Source organism: Leopardus geoffroyi, chromosome B3, assembly GCF_018350155.1.
Source record: "Leopardus geoffroyi isolate Oge1 chromosome B3, O.geoffroyi_Oge1_pat1.0, whole genome shotgun sequence".
Taxonomy (NCBI): Eukaryota; Metazoa; Chordata; class Mammalia; order Carnivora; family Felidae; genus Leopardus; species Leopardus geoffroyi.
In genome coordinates this window covers 3670001-3686481 of record NC_059337.1, presented here as the reverse complement: position 1 = coordinate 3686481, position 16481 = coordinate 3670001, and the positions used below count along the sequence as shown (strand labels likewise).

The 16481-nt window shown below is 50.5% G+C and overlaps 1 protein-coding gene across 4 annotated transcripts in view; it reads right to left on the bottom strand.

Moving 5' to 3' along the window:
• BNC1 (basonuclin 1) overlaps positions 1–16481 on the bottom strand; it is a 55263-nt gene that overhangs the window by 29294 nt on the left and 9488 nt on the right. The window contains exons 2-3 of one of the 4 annotated variants that reach the window (XM_045448582.1): positions 7099–7574; positions 4474–4622 (exon numbers count right to left, since the gene is read on the bottom strand). The exons of 1 other annotated variant lie outside the window; for it this stretch is intronic. In XM_045448582.1, coding sequence (XP_045304538.1) covers positions 4474–4622; positions 7099–7108 — 159 coding nt within the window. In that variant the 5' untranslated portion in view covers positions 7109–7574. Of the gene's footprint in view, positions 1–3300; positions 3410–4473; positions 4623–7098; positions 7575–16481 lie in introns of those variants that run through there. 2 more of the 4 variants (XM_045448583.1, XM_045448584.1) reach the window with 2 other exon arrangements.

Here is a 16481-nt window from a genome sequence, read left to right as displayed (position 1 = left end):
CGAGCATGGCACAGCGGGTCTGCTCTTTGTTTTGATCCACTGTTTTCTGTTTTTGCTTTTGGGGGCTAAAAATAGGCACGTGTCCATGCAGAGAAAGGGGGCTACACCGGGAACTTAGGATTTCCAGAATTAGGAGAAAGGGCTTCAAAGGATGACAAGATAACAGAAGATAAGGTTTTCAGGTGGAAACCAATTTAAAAGGAAAAAAAAAAAAACAAAACCCACAAAACTTTCCAGATGTTTCTTCCGTGCAGAACCCAGTTATCTTTAACATCTCACAGATACGGCATCAAAAATAAAAGAGGCAAATAAATAAATAACTACAATAAAAAAAAAATCTGCAATAGGGTATTTGGAGGAAGGTAATTAAAAAATATACTGGCTCTCTAAATCTTGGTCTTAGTTATCAAAAAAAAAAAAAAAAAAAAGTGTGGCTCAGCAATGAGATTTCATCTAACCTAGCGTATTTCTAGGTCTTCTTGAACAGGGCTGTTTCTGACAAAAGTAACTCTAAATGCCATCTGTAGAGGTGAAAACTCACCCGGGGTGGGGGGGGGGGGAGGGAAGCTCCCTCCTCCTGCAAGTAATTTACCTTGCGGAAGCTTCACGGCAAGGCACTCGCTTAATGGCCACTGTCAAAATAGCTTCTAAAGCCATATACAAAGGCTAAAAGACACTTCTGCCCCTCACCCCACATGCAGCAATTTAATCTTACCGACAAACTGAACTTTCATGATGTTTATGTTTATCCCTAGGCATTCATAAATGATAACGGTATGCTTAAAGAACAATTATGATTTGTTCTGCAGGGAAATCTCTATGGCTTTTCTCACCCAATGGGGTGGATCCTCCTTTCCAAGCTGAGGGTTCTCAGACACAGAACATGGGCCTGCGAGGCCGGCCTAACGGCTGCGCGAGAGAGTTGTAACAATAAACAAATAAAAATAACGCTCTATGCAAACCTCGTGCTTCCACAGGAATTATTTCATGTTGGTTAACATTTCTGATGTGAATTATTACCAGAGCAAACATGATTGTTTCTCATCTTAGCAGGGATCAAGGGCCAAATAACCCCTCCCAACTTACCACTTTCTGACTGGAGGAGGGGCCTCTAGCTAAATCCTTGCTATTCTGAATGGAACAGCATTTACAGGTACGGATGATTTTCCAAATGAAATTATGCAGGTGTCTGAACATAATTATGAGTTCCCAAAGCATGAGCCGCGCTTGAGCTCAGAGAAGATTTCACCACCTTTTCTCGGCATTGAACTAGAACAGGAACACGTTCAACCAACAGTTGAGTTCAAATAGTAATACTTTCCCGGTGAAATTAAAGTTAGCAAACCTATCAGATAAAAAATCAAATGATGACTCACATGTTACTCTTTTAGGTACACCGGAAAAGATAAAGTTCTCAACGATATTTACCAGAGCAAAAATGGTGTCTATCTGTTCACACCCATTTAAAGCAAAAATCAGAATCCTGACCAATTACTAACATTTGAAGTAATGTGGTTTTTTTTTTTTTACACGACATCCGAAAATTTTATTTTGACATATTACACTTTAAATGAGGTTTTAATAATATATATCAACGTGTTCGGGAAGGGACAATTTGAGAAGCCGGTGTATTTATCACTGAGCAGAAGTTTTAACACGTAAGCATCTAAGTGCAAGCGAAGAGTCTAAGGGATCTTCTGAAAAGATCCCATGAGCTCCAACAGCAAATTAAAACGAGAAGCAAAGAATGAAAAGGCACCAGAAAAAAAGGAGAAAGATAATCTGCCCAACACTATTTTTCAATTCACTTACTGTCAAATCAAAAATCTTTGTCACTCTGATGAGAATATATTAAAAAACAAAAAATTTGTTGCTACATCTGTTGTGTGGGCCCAGTGCATGCAGGAACACATGTTTTCCCCAGCACGCGCGCGCGCGCGCACACACACGCACACACTCACACTCACTGACAGGGATTCCCAGGATACCACTGGGGCCTTTTTTTAGGCCCCTTAAGTGTTAACAGCAGAGGCCTGGCTGCGACCAGGCGTCTGGCCCGGTTTAAATGCCCTGTCTTCGGCAGAGCTGCGGTGAACACGGCCATAAACCTAGGGGACATAACAACCTTACAGTGTCTGACACTCACCTCTCCAACCCTCCCCACCCCCCCCCCCCCAACACACACACACAAAATTTTACTCCAACAATTAAGGCTGCTAGTTGGCATTCCATTTAACTGTCAAACGGCGACCGGTGGCAGCCCCACGGCCACAAAGAGATGCCTTAAATGAGAAGAGCATGTTTCTACACCGCATTTGAGAAAGTTTGGCTCGGAGCTATGCACTGATTAACATCAGATCTCCTCCTTCCCTCGCCTCTCCGCAATCTTGTCACATCTGGCTGACAAATCCGTAGGGGCCGACGCAAAGCCAGGCGGCCGGCGGCGGGGCTGGGGTCTGGCGGGGGCAGGGGCGCCCGAGGGGGCAGGGGACAGGCGGCGCCCCCCGCCCGCCTCCCCGCCCGCGCGCGCCCCTGCCCCCGGGAGCCGACCCGGCGCTGTCCCCCCACCTGCCCGAGTCCCGGCTCGGGGCGCGCGGGCAAATCAGCGCCTCCGCGGGGCCGGCCGCCGTCCCGCCCCGGCTCCTGCCCGCCGGCTCCGCGGCCCCGGCCCTCGCGCCTGCAGCCCGGCGGCCGCACCCCCTCCGCGCCCTGGCGTCCCCGGAGCTGTCGGAGCGACCCGTCCGCGGCGCGCTTCGCGGGGCCTCACGAAAGATCGGGCGCCCCCGGGCCCGCACGTCTCACACCGACCCGAGGTTCCCGCGCGCCCAGTTCTCGAGAAACAAAACCCGGGGAGGAAGACGGCCCGTGGCGAACAGCGGCTGTGCCGGCGCGTGCGAACGGCCTCGGCCTCGCGGCGGGGGCGCCGAGGGGCCGCGCGGGGCAGGCTCGCTCGCCGCGGCCGCCCGGGCCCCGAGTCCCGGCCGGCGGGCGCCCCCGGGGCTCGCGCGGACCCCGCGCCCCGGACGCGCCCAGGCCGCCCCGGGAACCCGCCCGGTCCGCGCGCGCGCGCCTGCGGCTCGGGGACGTCGGGCGGCGACGGGTCCCGGCGCCCCGGAGACGCTCCCGCGGGCCGGGCCGCGCCGCCGCGCAGGTGGCCCTCGGGAGGTGGCCCCGGGCGCGTCCCCGGCTGTGCCGACGGAGCCCGGCCGAGCGGCGCCCCCCCCCCCCCACCCTCCACCCCGGCCGCCCCGCCCCGCGCGCCGAGGGGCCCCCCGCGCCCGGGGAGGGAGCCGCGCTTACCTCGGCCATCCTGCGGCCGCTGCAGCGCCGGGGCTACCGGCGCGCGTCCCCGGCCCGGGCCGCCCCGCGTCCGCCCCGGCTCGGCGGGCGCCGCCGCATCCAAGCTTCGGCCGTCGGGGCCCGCTGCGGCGAAGTGGGCGGCTCCCCGGGCGCCCCGGCCGCGCGGCGCGGTGGCCGCCCCCGCCCGCCGCGCACCGCGTGTGCCCGCACGCCCGCCCCCTGGCGCCCCGGGGGGTGCCCCCGCCGCCCCGCCCCGCCTCCCCACCCCCCTCGCCGGGCCGCCGCGTCGCCCGAGGCCGCGGGCGCCGCCGCGCCGCCCGGGAAGCGCCTCCCGCCCCGGCCGCCCGCGGCCGCTCTAACTGGGCGCAGCTGAGGCGCGGGCCGTGCCCCCGCAGACGGCGGAGACCTCGCCGGCGGCCGGCGCGGAGGTGTCTGCCCCCGCCGGGCTTGAAGGCACTTGTCGGCGGAGACCCAGACGTGTCCGTGTTTGCCTCTCCCGGGGAAGGGCGCAACGCTCTGAAGTTCTCTGGCTCCCGTCTCGGGGGATGATTCTGCCGCCCTACCTACCCCGGGGCGCCCTCGGGGTCCCACCGCGGCCAAGAAGAGGGCTGCGCCACCCTCGCCACCAGAAAGTTTACTTCCAGAGGAAGTGTGGGTGCGTGGCCCGGGAGGTGGAGAGACGGGGTCCCCAGGAGGCTCCCGGAACTCAAGAAACACCCGTCTCCCCTCTTCCTTTCGTGCGTGCCCCGCGTTACAGCCCCGGCTTTACCACGGCCCCGGGACAAGTGACTTTGCTCTCTGAGCCTCGGTTCCGTCCACTGTAAAATGGGATTCTAGTTTGACCTCTCCTATTGGGCGCTAAGGATAAAGTGAAGTGAAATGTCCCGGAACACCAAACAGGAGCTTGGCCCCCAGGGACAGAGAGGGAGGAGCCTTTGGGAGAACCGGCTTCCTGGGCCCGAGTGGAGAAGGCTTCACCCCAAGCTGCTGACAGAGATGGCCCACAGCTGCTGAAGCGGGGCCCTGACCAGGACGACACGGAACCCGAGGGGGATCGGGCCTTCTCTCCTCTCCCATTTCAGTTCCCTAAAAGATTCTCTAAAAGCTGGGCGCAGGGGGCGGGGGGGGGGGGGGGATGGCCTGCTTCCCCATCCTGCCCTGTATTTTACCTACCTTGCTGCTGGTGTCAGTCCTTGGGCGGGGGGAAACAAAACCCATCCTTGATCTCAGGTGGGGGGAGAAGACGTGAGATGATCGGGAAAAGCAAGTTGCTGTCAGGTGGACAGAGGGTGCCAGGTTCTGGCTCCGAAAGGCGCAGACCCCTGAGGGGGAAGAGGAAGGAAAGGAGCAAACGGGGGCGTATGTGGAAGAAGGCGTGGGTACCTGGGCTCCTGGGTGTCCCAAGGGCCCTGCTGCCTCTCCGCAGGCTGGACACACATACCTGGCCTTCTGGCCACCTAGGTGCCCTTCCTAGTAGGTCTGAGGTCACCTGCCTTATAGGTACTGGGAAGATTCGTGCTTTCTCCCGTTGGCTAACTATAGCAAGAAGCTTTGCTTGGTGAATTCCACACCTAGACTGCTCACCTTCCATTCTTCTGCGGACTCCCCCGTCCCCACCAGGGTTCAGCACTTAGGCCTTCTTGCTCCTCTCTGCCTGTCGCGACACAGCGCATCCTTCAAGGCCTTCCTCAAGTGGCACTGCCCCTCAGAAGCCTGCCCCCCACCCGCCAACCCTTCCCTGCACCGCTTGTATCTGCCTCTCTTACTGTGCTTCTGGCGTTCTCTAGCCTGGCTGGGATATGTCCTCGTCTTAACTTCTTTGGTCCTTGCTCACCTCTGTGGCCTCCGTGCTGTGAGCTGCTGTAGCCGGCAAAGCTCAGGGTTTGGGGTGGGGATGACCCAGGTGTAGCCAGTTCCCAGCAATTGGAAACCAGCCGAGGAAGTCAGTTTCCTTGGCCTCACTGTCCTTGTCTGTAAAAGTAGGTATGAAACCCTGTCCCTGGCCAGATTGGTGGGGGCTAAATAGGATGGTCTCTGTTCTACAAACGCTGCTCTCTTTCCTTCCTTTCTGCTGGCTTTTGAATTAATTTAAATTTGTTACCAGAGGAGTCCTTGTTTGTGGTATTACTGAATGGCCATATGTGCTTATTACAAATATCCCAAAATGTCTAAGTCCCAGGCAGTGGCCCATGTAAGTACTTTTAATCTGCCCAGTGGAAGCGTTTTGGTCAGCATCTTTGTGTTGGTTCCAACTGAATTACATTGATTTTAGTAAAAACTTCCACTGGCAACAAATAGTAGGATCAACCCGTTTATTTCTGGTTAAAAACACAAGGAGGATTTTTGGCAATACGTAATTCGAAAACCTCAAAACAGTCTACTTCTCCCAACGCACACCGTCAGGATCAGCAGACACGTCTCTTCAAATATGACAAACCTGACCGGCCTGCAGGGAATCAGTAGGTCCAGACTCAAAACAGAATGTCTCCCCTCACTTTACATTACCAGGGATTAAAAAAAAAAAAATCTTTATTAAAAAGAGGAAAAGTTGGGGCACCTGGGTGGCTCAGTCGGTTAAGCATCCGACTCTTGATCTCGGCTCCGAGGTCACAATCTCACGGTTTTGTGGGTTCGAGCCCCTCGTGGGGCTCTGCGCTGACAGCACAGAGCATGCTTGGGACTCTCTCTCTCTGCCCTTCCCCCCTTCATGCTCTCTCTCTCAAAATAAATAAACATTAAAAAAATTTAAAAAGAGGTAAAGTTGAGGAGACACAAAACCAGAAAATCCCTGTGACCCGTTGTCGTGGAGCCGTCTCGGGTTGGTCTGTCCCTGTGTGTGGGTGTGCTGAGACCCTGTATCCTGAAAAATACGCACTAATGTTGGGGCGCCAGGCAGGTTAAGTCGGAGGGAGGCAGGGCAGGTGTGGGGCCGTGTGAACGGAGAGCCAGTGCCGTCTGAAGCAGGCAGTTGTTACTCTGCTTGCCATCAGCCAGGAATGTGAGCTCGGTTTTGCCAGGTTTCCTGAGTTTTCCAGAGAAGGTGGAAATATTCTGATATTTAAAAGTTGGCAACAAATTCAAATTTTTTGATAGATATGGTGTGAGTCACGCAAAATACGTTTGCAGGCTGAACCTGGCCGACGTGCTGTTCATCTGCACCTACTGTTCCATGCGGTGATGTCTTCTTGAGGCCTGGGCTTAGCACATAGTAGGTGTGTAATAAACTTCTGTGGCGTGTGTATCACTCTTGAGGGGAAACGGCTTGCAGCCTGTCTGAACTGCACATTGAATTGTCAACAGCCACACAGAGATTAATAATGACCTTTTCGTGTTGCCTAGCAAAGTCCACTAACGGGCTAATAAGCTTTTCCAACATTTACACTCTGGGAAGGCTTGCTGTAGTTGTTAACAATTCTGTTAAATGCAGGATAGCTTTCTCCTTGGGAAGCTAATTCTCACAAGAAAACTTTCCCCAGCGGCGACAAACGAATTTGAAAAAAAGATTTTTTTTAAATTAAAAAAAGGCATTTTTAAAAATGTTTATTTATTTTTTGAAAGAGAGACAGAACGTGAGCAGGGGAGATACAGAGAGAGAGGGAGACACAGGATCCAAAGCAGGCTACAGGCTCCGAGCTGTCAGCACAGAGCCCGATGCGGGGCTGGAACCCGCGAACCCTGAGATCATGAGCTGAGCCGAAGTCGGATGCTTAACCCACTGAGCCACCCCAGGCGCCCCCCCCCCCCCCACAATAGGCATTTTTAATCATAGGATCGTTGTATTAAAGAGAAAAGAAACACCTTTAGCCATGGAGGTTTGGGAATGAATGCTGGAAACTGCATATTACAGGAGCCAGGCGAGGAAGCTGCTTCAGACCCGAGCCCACTCTGGTTCGGGGGCGGAGCCAGCCCTGGGGGTGCGGGCAGGACCGCGTGAGGGTCACAGGCGCACGCTGACAAAGTCTTTTGACATTGCAGCGCGGCCAGAGAACTGCGGCTCTGTCAGCCTTCCCGAGGTGGCCTGGCCTGGGTCCTCCACATTCCTCTGGGGACACTGTTGGGAAACAGCAGGAGGCAGAAGTCACAGTTGTGCCGTCACCTCCCAGCCCAGACGCAGACACCTGGTGGAGGCAGGTCGGGGCACATCCGCAGCTCAGCTCTGCCTGGGAGCCTGACTAAGCAGCATTCGGGCCAAGCTGCCTGCTGGGGGGCAGGCCGGCCCGCCACAGGTCTGGCTCAGATGTCGCAAGCTCCCTCCTCCAGTCCCCGGGCTCTCCCTATCGAGAGAGAGAGACAGGAAGCCATTCCAAACGTGGCACGGGGTTTTGGTGGCAGAGAGGTGATCCCGTTCCTTCACCTTTCACACAAGGTGAGGGGTTGAAGGGACCGGAAAGGGCTGCAGGTCCCGCTAACACAGAGAGGAATGCGCTTTTGGCTTCTGATAGACAAGACTGCCAAGTCTCAAGGAGGCGATGTCCGTGGGGAAGAGTGATAAATAACAATCGTAAATTCCAAACTCAACACAAACCCAGGCCTGATTCTACCCAGCGGCTTCCCTGGACGCACGTGCCTGGGGTTTGCAACTTGAGGGCTTCGGGGCACCCTCTGCGATCAGGAGAGGGTACTCATCTCCGACACGGACAAGTGGAAAGCTTCTGATGATGGTTCTTCCAAGTGTAAGGCTCAGGGAAAATGTGGCAGATTTGGCTACCGCTGTTTTGATACGTCTGGGGTGGGTGAAGCTAGCCTGTCCTCCGTGGTCTAACCGCAGTCTTACGAAGTCTGTGACCTGCTCTCTAAAGAGCTCATTCTCCCCTCACCAAGGCGGCGGGAGGAAACTATCACAGGCGGACTCCTCCCTGGACACTTTATTTACTCCCCCAATTTTTTTACTACTCAATCTCTGAACTTAAGGGGCTCTATTTCTAATTTTTTTTTAAGTTTATTTATTTATTTTGAGAGACAGAGACACAGAGAGAAAGAGAGAGAAGAGAGAGAGAGAGAGAGAGAGAATCCCACGGAGGCTCTGAGCTGTCAGTGCAGAGCCCGATGAGGGGCTCGGACCCATGAACCGTGAGACCACGACTTGAGCTGAAAACAAGAGTCGTACGCCTATCCAGCTGAGCCACCCAGGCGCCTAAGGGGCTCTGTTTCTAACTGAAGTGTAGAGGAGATGCTTAGTTATTGAAAAGCCCTGAACTTTGCATACTGAGTTGATGAATCTGGGGTGAGTTTTACGAGGACAGGACAGGCACTACTTTGATAAGTTTTCCAGAGGCTGGTGAATGTGCATCAGAAGAAAAGTTTTAAGGCTCATTATACCTTGGAACATGGCATCTTCTGCACATTTAGTAACCCCTTATCCAAACTGAAGGAGAGACTATTTGGGCTATTCTCATAGCCGAGAATTCCAAATCAGCTTCATGTTGCTTTTGGAAGTTGAGAAGAAAGGGTTAGGGACGATGGGCTATCTAAGGGCAGATTTAAATTAATTCTCAATTATTCACTTATACCCAACTTTAAAAAACATTTCTTTGGGGTTTTCAGTGCATTCTTCAGGGCAAAGAGAGCTACGAAAAAACAAACGCAGAGTCAACCCATTCTGTTATGTGTTTGAAAAAGGAAAGCCATCTTTAAATATCTGACTTAGCAAGTTTATAGAGGAAATAGATTTCTCTTTACAGAGCTTGTATCTGATATTGAACAAAAATCAGTTAGTGATCCAGACTCTGTGGATAAAAAGGACCGTAGCAGACTCTATCTATGCTAGAATTGCCTTTTCAATCTCCATTTCGTTTCTCCCCTAGCAGGTAGCAGCCACATCCTCTGGGTGGGTACCCCACCTCAATCCCACAGGTGACTGGTGTAGGTAACATGTGTAAACCAATCAGCACCCAGGTGTTTTTCTGGCCACAGGGATTGGCTCCAGAATGGCCCAATCAGCTCAGAGCTCAGGACTTTTGTCTGATGGTCATGAGAAGCCAAGTTCTTCTTTTCCTATAGTCTTGAAGAAAAAAACCCCCAAAACCCACGTGATCCCTGTCGTTGCTGGCAACATCTTGTCACAATAAAGGAAAATCAGAAGGGAACAGCACAGACACATGGAGTTGAGTGGAGTTGAGGGAAATTGTGGGTGGAGTCACCTGAAGCCCTGATCAAACCATGCCTGAAGCCTTTGGCCTTTTCAATTTGTGAATAATTAAATCACTGTTATCATTTTAAGCCAATTTGAGATTTTCATTTGTTTGTTTTTTCCAGTAGAAAGCTTTTCAACGGATATAGAAACTTAATTCAGTTTTACCAGAAGAATAGTTTGGGCCGAAGGGTGAATGAAATACCAAGTACCCTCTGTGATAACAGTCTTCTTCTTTTCCTTTTAGATGACGTTGGTGATCCACAAACCCTGGGCCAAGTGAGGAGATTCTTCCAATCAGAGCACACCGATGATGTAGTCATGATCTTCTCCTTGATCGTAAGTATTTTCCAGAAACACACGGACCACATATTTTAATTCTTGAAAAGACTCGTCTTCCTGGACTTTGGGGAGTAGGGTCTGCTGATTTTCTGTGCAGCTAACACTTCTGTAGCAGCAGATGCTCCATAAACGTGGGCTTTACCCATCCGTGTATAAATGAAGAGATTTAAAAACACATTCCTGACTTGTAGCTGCTTAAAAGTACCTTCTTGTAAATGGCATAATTGAGGACTTCTACAAACGTAATTGCTAACTGCACTTGGAAATCCACTTTGTCAACCCGTGGCTTCTAACACCTTGTCTTTGACACCGAATCAGCTTTGATACTGACGTTTCCCAGAGGTGTGGCTTCTAATCCTCAAATTACAACACAAGTTTCAACAGGCCGTTTTTTTTTTTTTTTTTTTTTTTTGTCTGTCACCAGGAGTTTAGTAATTAACAGAAGGCCCCGTCACTAATGGTTTATCAAAAGGCCAGTGAGCAAGTAAGAGCCACGACGCAGGGAACGGACCTTGTGCGCTCACTGAAAGGAACCCATTTAAGGAGCACCTGTTATAGGTCACGCTCAATTGGGGCCCACTCCCTGAAGTTCAATGTAAGGCCGAGAACAAGGGGCCAAAAGCGAGCCCTGGGCAGAGATCCTATGTAGGAACAAAATCCAGTGACCTTCTTGATGACCATTCTGGAATCACACACCCTCAAATCATTTTCACAGCCACGGGTCTTTTGCAACCGGCTTCTGCTATACACGCTTTCATAAAAGCTAGTGGTTTTCCTGGGAGTCTGAAGCAGGGCGCATAACAGCCAGTGAGTAACCCGCGAGTAATGCCCGTGGTGACAGTTCTCCTTTGTTCCTTTGGAGTGTGAGAAGCCGAGTCAGGACACGGGTCGTCCTTCATGAGGGCTGGGAAAGCAAAGTCTGCACGCTCGAAGCGGGAATGTTCTCTTTATCTGAGGTGCCTGCCAAGCCTTAAACACTAAAACGTGTAGGTGTACTTGGGGAGAGCGAAGGCCCTGACATTTCAAAGATGGCTCGATAGAAGGAAAGAAAGAAGAGGAACTCGGGTGTTGGGGAGAGATGCGCGCTCACCCCTGGCAAGGTGACCTTTTTCAGAGCCTCTGTGTCCTCAGATCCTGACGGGAAGGTCCACACACATCCTCACGCTTGCGTTTCTGCCGAGCGGGCTTTCTGCTTGAACCTCACCTCTCACTTTCTCTTTTCAGGACACCCCTAATGGATTGCAGATGTCCCATTTGGTTAGAAGCACGTTCCAGATACATCTGCCCTTCTTGCTTTCATGCAAGAAACACCTGCAAATCTTTATCTCTGGTTAGATTTACCACACATTGGAAGCTTTGAAATTTTGGTCCGGTGGGAAAGAGGAGTATGTCACCACCCTCCTTCTTAAGTTGGATTCCATAACGGACGATAGCCTTTGGGGAGATGTTTTCATTTTTCTTGAAGGAAAATAGGAAGGCCTTAAGAGCTCAGACCTGCTCAGCTGAAGGCTAACTAATTTCTTTAATCCTACAGAGTCCGTGGGAAAAAAAAACCCACGGTGACCATAGGTGGACAGCCATTGCGTGCGCGTTTCTCTCATTTTTCTGAATCTTAACAAAGATGAGACCCCAACGGCGGAAAAAGAGAGAACAACGGGACGTTGGCAAGCTGGTGAGGATACAGTTACGGGACCAGCTTCCTTAGATGTGCCTTGAAAATACATGTGATGTATTTCCAATAAGTGAGTAAATCCCTCAAGGCAGGGTTTTTTTTTTTTTTTTTTAACCACTCCCTTTATTCATTTGACTTCAGGATATTCCATCCCAGCACCCAAAGAATGACAAATGCCATTTAAATAGTTTTGAGGTAATCAAGCCATGGGCTGCCTCTGGGAGGGCTGAGAAGGAAATTCACACCCAGTGTGGTTTTATAAGGAGGAAGGAAGCTCTGGCCGGCCGAACACAGGCTGTACCTTTGAGCAGCACATTTCACCTTTCGGAGCCTCGGTTTTCTCATCCGTAAACTGGGGATGCAAGTCAGTTGTTTATTCCACCAAAGCTCTGACGACTGAGTGCCTTAGATGTGCCCGTCACCCCAGTGATGCCCGAGGACACCGCAGACACAGTCTCTGCTCCCACGAACAGCCCCTCGGCAGGGCTGTGTTCCCTGCTGCCCCTGGGGACCGGCTTAGACCTTTACACCCCGCCCGGACCTTCGCTAATTCCTGGATTTCATTGTTCATGTGGTCTGCCCGTCCGTAATCCAGCCCTACGATTCTTGGACCTCCTCGGGCTTCACCTTCTTTCTCACATGTCCACTCACCCTGGAGCGTATTTTGAACCTATGGAGATCTCCAGATGACTCTCTCCGGTAACCCTCAATTTTCTGGGGTCACTATCCTTCCGTGGCACCCCACAGCCAAGTTCTCAACTTGGATCAATACTACAGTCGGCCTCCTCAGCTTCAACGTGAGTGGGGATGAAGGAACAAGATGGCGGTGGTGTTGGCGTTACCATAGATGGTACCCTGGTGTCACGTGTCTCTACCCTGGTGCCACGGTTTCCATGGACAACTCCCCCTTTAACTCCTCTCAGCGATTTAACCAAAACATACCCATACCTGTTTTTAATCTCTCTTCCTCCAGTCTCAGATGATGGTGCCCCTCTCCCTGCCCCCACCGAACGCACCCTCCGGGACCCTATTAGTAAGAATCTCTACTGTATCTTCAATGTCTCCCTTTCAATTAGTTTGGGCTCTGGCTATAAACATTTTTAACTCTCTCCCATATTAAGGGACAAAAACCACCCTGCCAGCGAACGATTGTGTTCATAGATCCCCAGGTCTCTCTGTATATGCACACCCTTGGGTAGTCCCCTCCCAGGTGGACCCTAGGCTTGACCATGTAATTTGCTTTGCCTAAAAGGTCATTAGCAGGTGGGGTACAAGCAGAGCCTTGGTAAGTGTGTGCATAGTGAGCTTATCTCTCTTGGATGATTCCCTTTTGGAGCCCAGCCACCATGTTGTAAGGAGTCCAGACCGTCCTGCTGAAGAGAATGCTCACGTGGAAGAGGCCCTGGTGTAGGCGCGACCACTCTGGGAGAGAGGTCCTGAGACCACGTGGAGAAGCCAAGTGTCCCAACCCTCCCAAGCAGATGACCCACCAGCTGCATACAGCCCCACGAGTGACCAAAGGGGAGACCAGCAGGAGAGCTCCCACATTTAATCACAGAAGCCTGAGAAATAACAAATCCTCGTTTTAAGTCGTAAGTTTTAGGGGCGTCTGGGTGGCTCAGTCGGTTAAGCATCTGACTTCGGCTCCGGTCATGATCTCACAGTGCGTGAGTTCGAGCCCCACATCAGGCTCTGCGCTGACAGCTCGGAGCCTGGAGCCTGCCTTGGATTCTGTGTCTCCCCCTCTCTCTGCCCCTCCCCCCGCTCGTGCTCTGTCTCTCCTTCGAAAACAAACATTAAAAAAAATTAAAAAACAAAGTTTTAGAGTGGTTTGGTATGCAGCAGCAAATATCTGAGACAACCTTGGAAGCAAAAACCAGAATACTCCCTCGATCTCACTCCTCCTCCACTTTCTCTCCTTGCCCAAGCTTTTCCTCCTCGTCCACACTTGCTGTCTCTCTCCATCCTTGGTTTCTGATCTAGTTGTGTGTGTTACCTGCCTCCCTCGTACCCACTGGTCTCTGCGGACCGCAGTCTCCCTGCACGCCGTGCGCCCTGGGTTCTTGGCTCTCTTTGTTCCTCTCTTGCCTGGTACTTTCCACGGCCTCTGTGGGCTCCTCCCCCACCTGCCCTTTTCATGCTCCTCGGGTTCTGTCCACAGCCACTTGCTTTTTTTATGATTCACACTGCCTCGTTTGGTTTCAACCCGCTGAATACAACACGAGAGACGGGAGGCATAGTTCTAAGGCAGCGTGGGATGGCCTCACGCACGCAGCTGGAACATCGCTCCCCACACCTCCCTTCTGGTTCTTTGAGACTTAGCTCAAGCACACTGTCCTCTGAGGAGTCTTTGCTGGGAACCCCGTTTTCCCTTTCCATGCTGGGCTAGATGTCCCCACTCCTTGCTGCACTCTGAATATACCCTGGGAGCTCCTGGATGGCAAGGATCATATCTTACTCATGTAATATTTCCCGGGGTTTAGCACGGTGCTTGGGGGTACCACCTGTGCTCAGTTATAGGCACTTGATAAGTGGCTATTGAGGGACTAAATTGCAGAGTTCAGTGTCCCATGGCATTCTAGCCCATCTTAGGTTTTCGTATAAGGGAAATTGGCCTACAGCATGGAAATCAAGGAAGTCTGGACTCCACTGACACGTTTCTTTTGTGCAATCAACTGGTAGCTTCCCGTTTTCCCAGGGCCATCAAAGAGGTTTTCTGGGGCACCTGGGTGGCTCAGTTGGTTAGGCGTCCAACTCTTGATCTCAGCTCAGATCTTGATCTCAGGGTCGTGAGTTTGAGCCCCAGCCTGGGCTCTGCGCTGGGTGGGGAGGCTACTTAAAAAAATGAAAAATAAAAAAATTTTCTAACACAGAAACGATCTGCTTTTCTAAGATTTGATAGGATCCTCCTTTATATTCACTTATTCCTGATACCTGGTGACAGGGGTTGAGATTTTGTTTTTACAATATTTTTCCTATTCGTATTCATCTAAGTGTCTTGTTTCTTTGATTTCAATTATTCACTTGGGAAGCAACGTCCATCTAACTGCTATTTTAAAATTCAAAAGCACATAGATTTGTACAATTACGTAAAACTTAAAAATATGTTATCGCTCTTGTTATGGCGATTTTTCTCAATTCTAATTTTGCTTCCCCCTTTCTCTTAATTGGATTTGCTACTATCTTGTTGATGTTATTTGTTTCTTCAAAGGATCAGCTTCTTTCAGCTTTATTATTTCCTTCCTCTCATTTTCCCTAGAATTTCTTTTTTAAGTTTATTTATTTTTGAGAGAGAGAGCGAGTGCAGGTGCATGCACCTGAGTGGGGGCAGAGAGAGAGAAACAAAAAGAGAGAGAGAGAAACCCAAGCAGGCTCTGTGCTGTCTTTGAGGAGCCTGATGTGGGGCTCAATCCCACAAACTGTGAGATTATGACCTGAGCTGAAATCAAGAGTTGGATGCTTAACTGACTGAGTCACTTAGGCACTCCATGGGACTTCTTTTTCATTTTAATTTTGGAAGGTTTAGTTGAATGCTAAATTCTTAAAAGAAATGAATTTCCTTCTGTAAGTTCAATGTTTATCTTTACTGTCACTTTCTGTCTTCTTGTGTAACGTTTCCATAACCATTTTTTCTAAACCATCTCTTCTTACACTATTTTCCTTTGAGCCAGATATTATATAAGGTTTTCCAGTTAACCGATGGCTTTTTTTTTTTTTTTTTTTTTGTCTTTAACTGATGATTTCTCACTTTGTGACCCTATGACCAGAGATTATGGCCGCTGTAATTCCTACTTGCTTGAATCTACTGTGAGGGCTTTGTCAGAAATGATGTTTCTGCTTATGAAATTTCATTTCCTAATTCTACCTTAACATTGCATTATCCATAGTCTCTATTCTCTAATTCTTCTTTGCTGCATACTCTATTTAATCTGTCACAACTAATAACAGTGAATTAAAAATTTTCATTGCAGTCCTGTGTGTGTATGTGTGTTAGGGGTTAGGGGTTGGGAATCTTGGAAGGCCACTTGGAGGAGAATGTGGATAGTTCCAAACAGAAACAGGTAACAATACCAAGGTGGAAAGAGTCACATCAATCAACTCTCATGTCCTGTACTCTTCTGGGGGTTTGCACTTTCAACTCTGCGTCGCAATTGCCTGTTTACATGGAGTCCGCCTGGCTCACCAGGTATCCCCGGAGGTGCCCAATAGATGCTTGTTTATGGAATAAGTCAATATTGTTGGATTCTCTTTTTTTAAACCAACCTGAGACTCTTGGTTCTCTAAAATAGTACCCGATCTAAATGTTACCCTCATTCTGCCTTTACAGATCTCATTTCCTACTTTCTTAGTGTTTCTTTTCTGTTTGTGATGCTGATCTATGACGGGGCCCTGTTTACTTTTGGCTATGTGGAAGTCCATCACTATATCGTCCACTCTACTCATAATTTTCTTGAATCATGTAAACTTCTGTCCTCCATCAAAGCTGGTATCTTCTGACTCCCCTTCGTGGAAAAAAGAAACAGTAAGCCCTTCTGAGGGCTTTTCTCTTCTTTTCTTCCTTTTCCTGTTCTTCTAAACTCAAACATCTAATCAGATGATAGGTATACATTGCCGCGTAACAAATTATCCTAAAACGTAGGTGCTGAAGGCAACGAACTTTTAGTCTCAGGACGTGGCTTAGCTGGGTCCTCTGGCTCAGAGTCTCTCGTGAGACTGTAGTCATCTTAACCGGGGAAGGATTTGCTTTCAAGTTCACCCATGTGGCTGTTGGCAGGCCTCAAAAGATCCACTTCCGGGGCACCTGGGGGACTCGGTCGGTTGAACGTCTGACTTCAGCTCAGGTCACGATCTCACGGTTCGTGGGTTCAAGCCCCACGTTGGGCTCTGTGCTGACAGCTTGGAGCCTGGAGCCCGCTTCGGATTCTGGGTCTCCCTCTCTCTCTGCCCATCCCCCACTGATGCTCTCTCTCTGTCTCAAAAATAAACATTAAAAAAACAATAATAATAATAATAATAATAATAAAGATCCACTTCCAA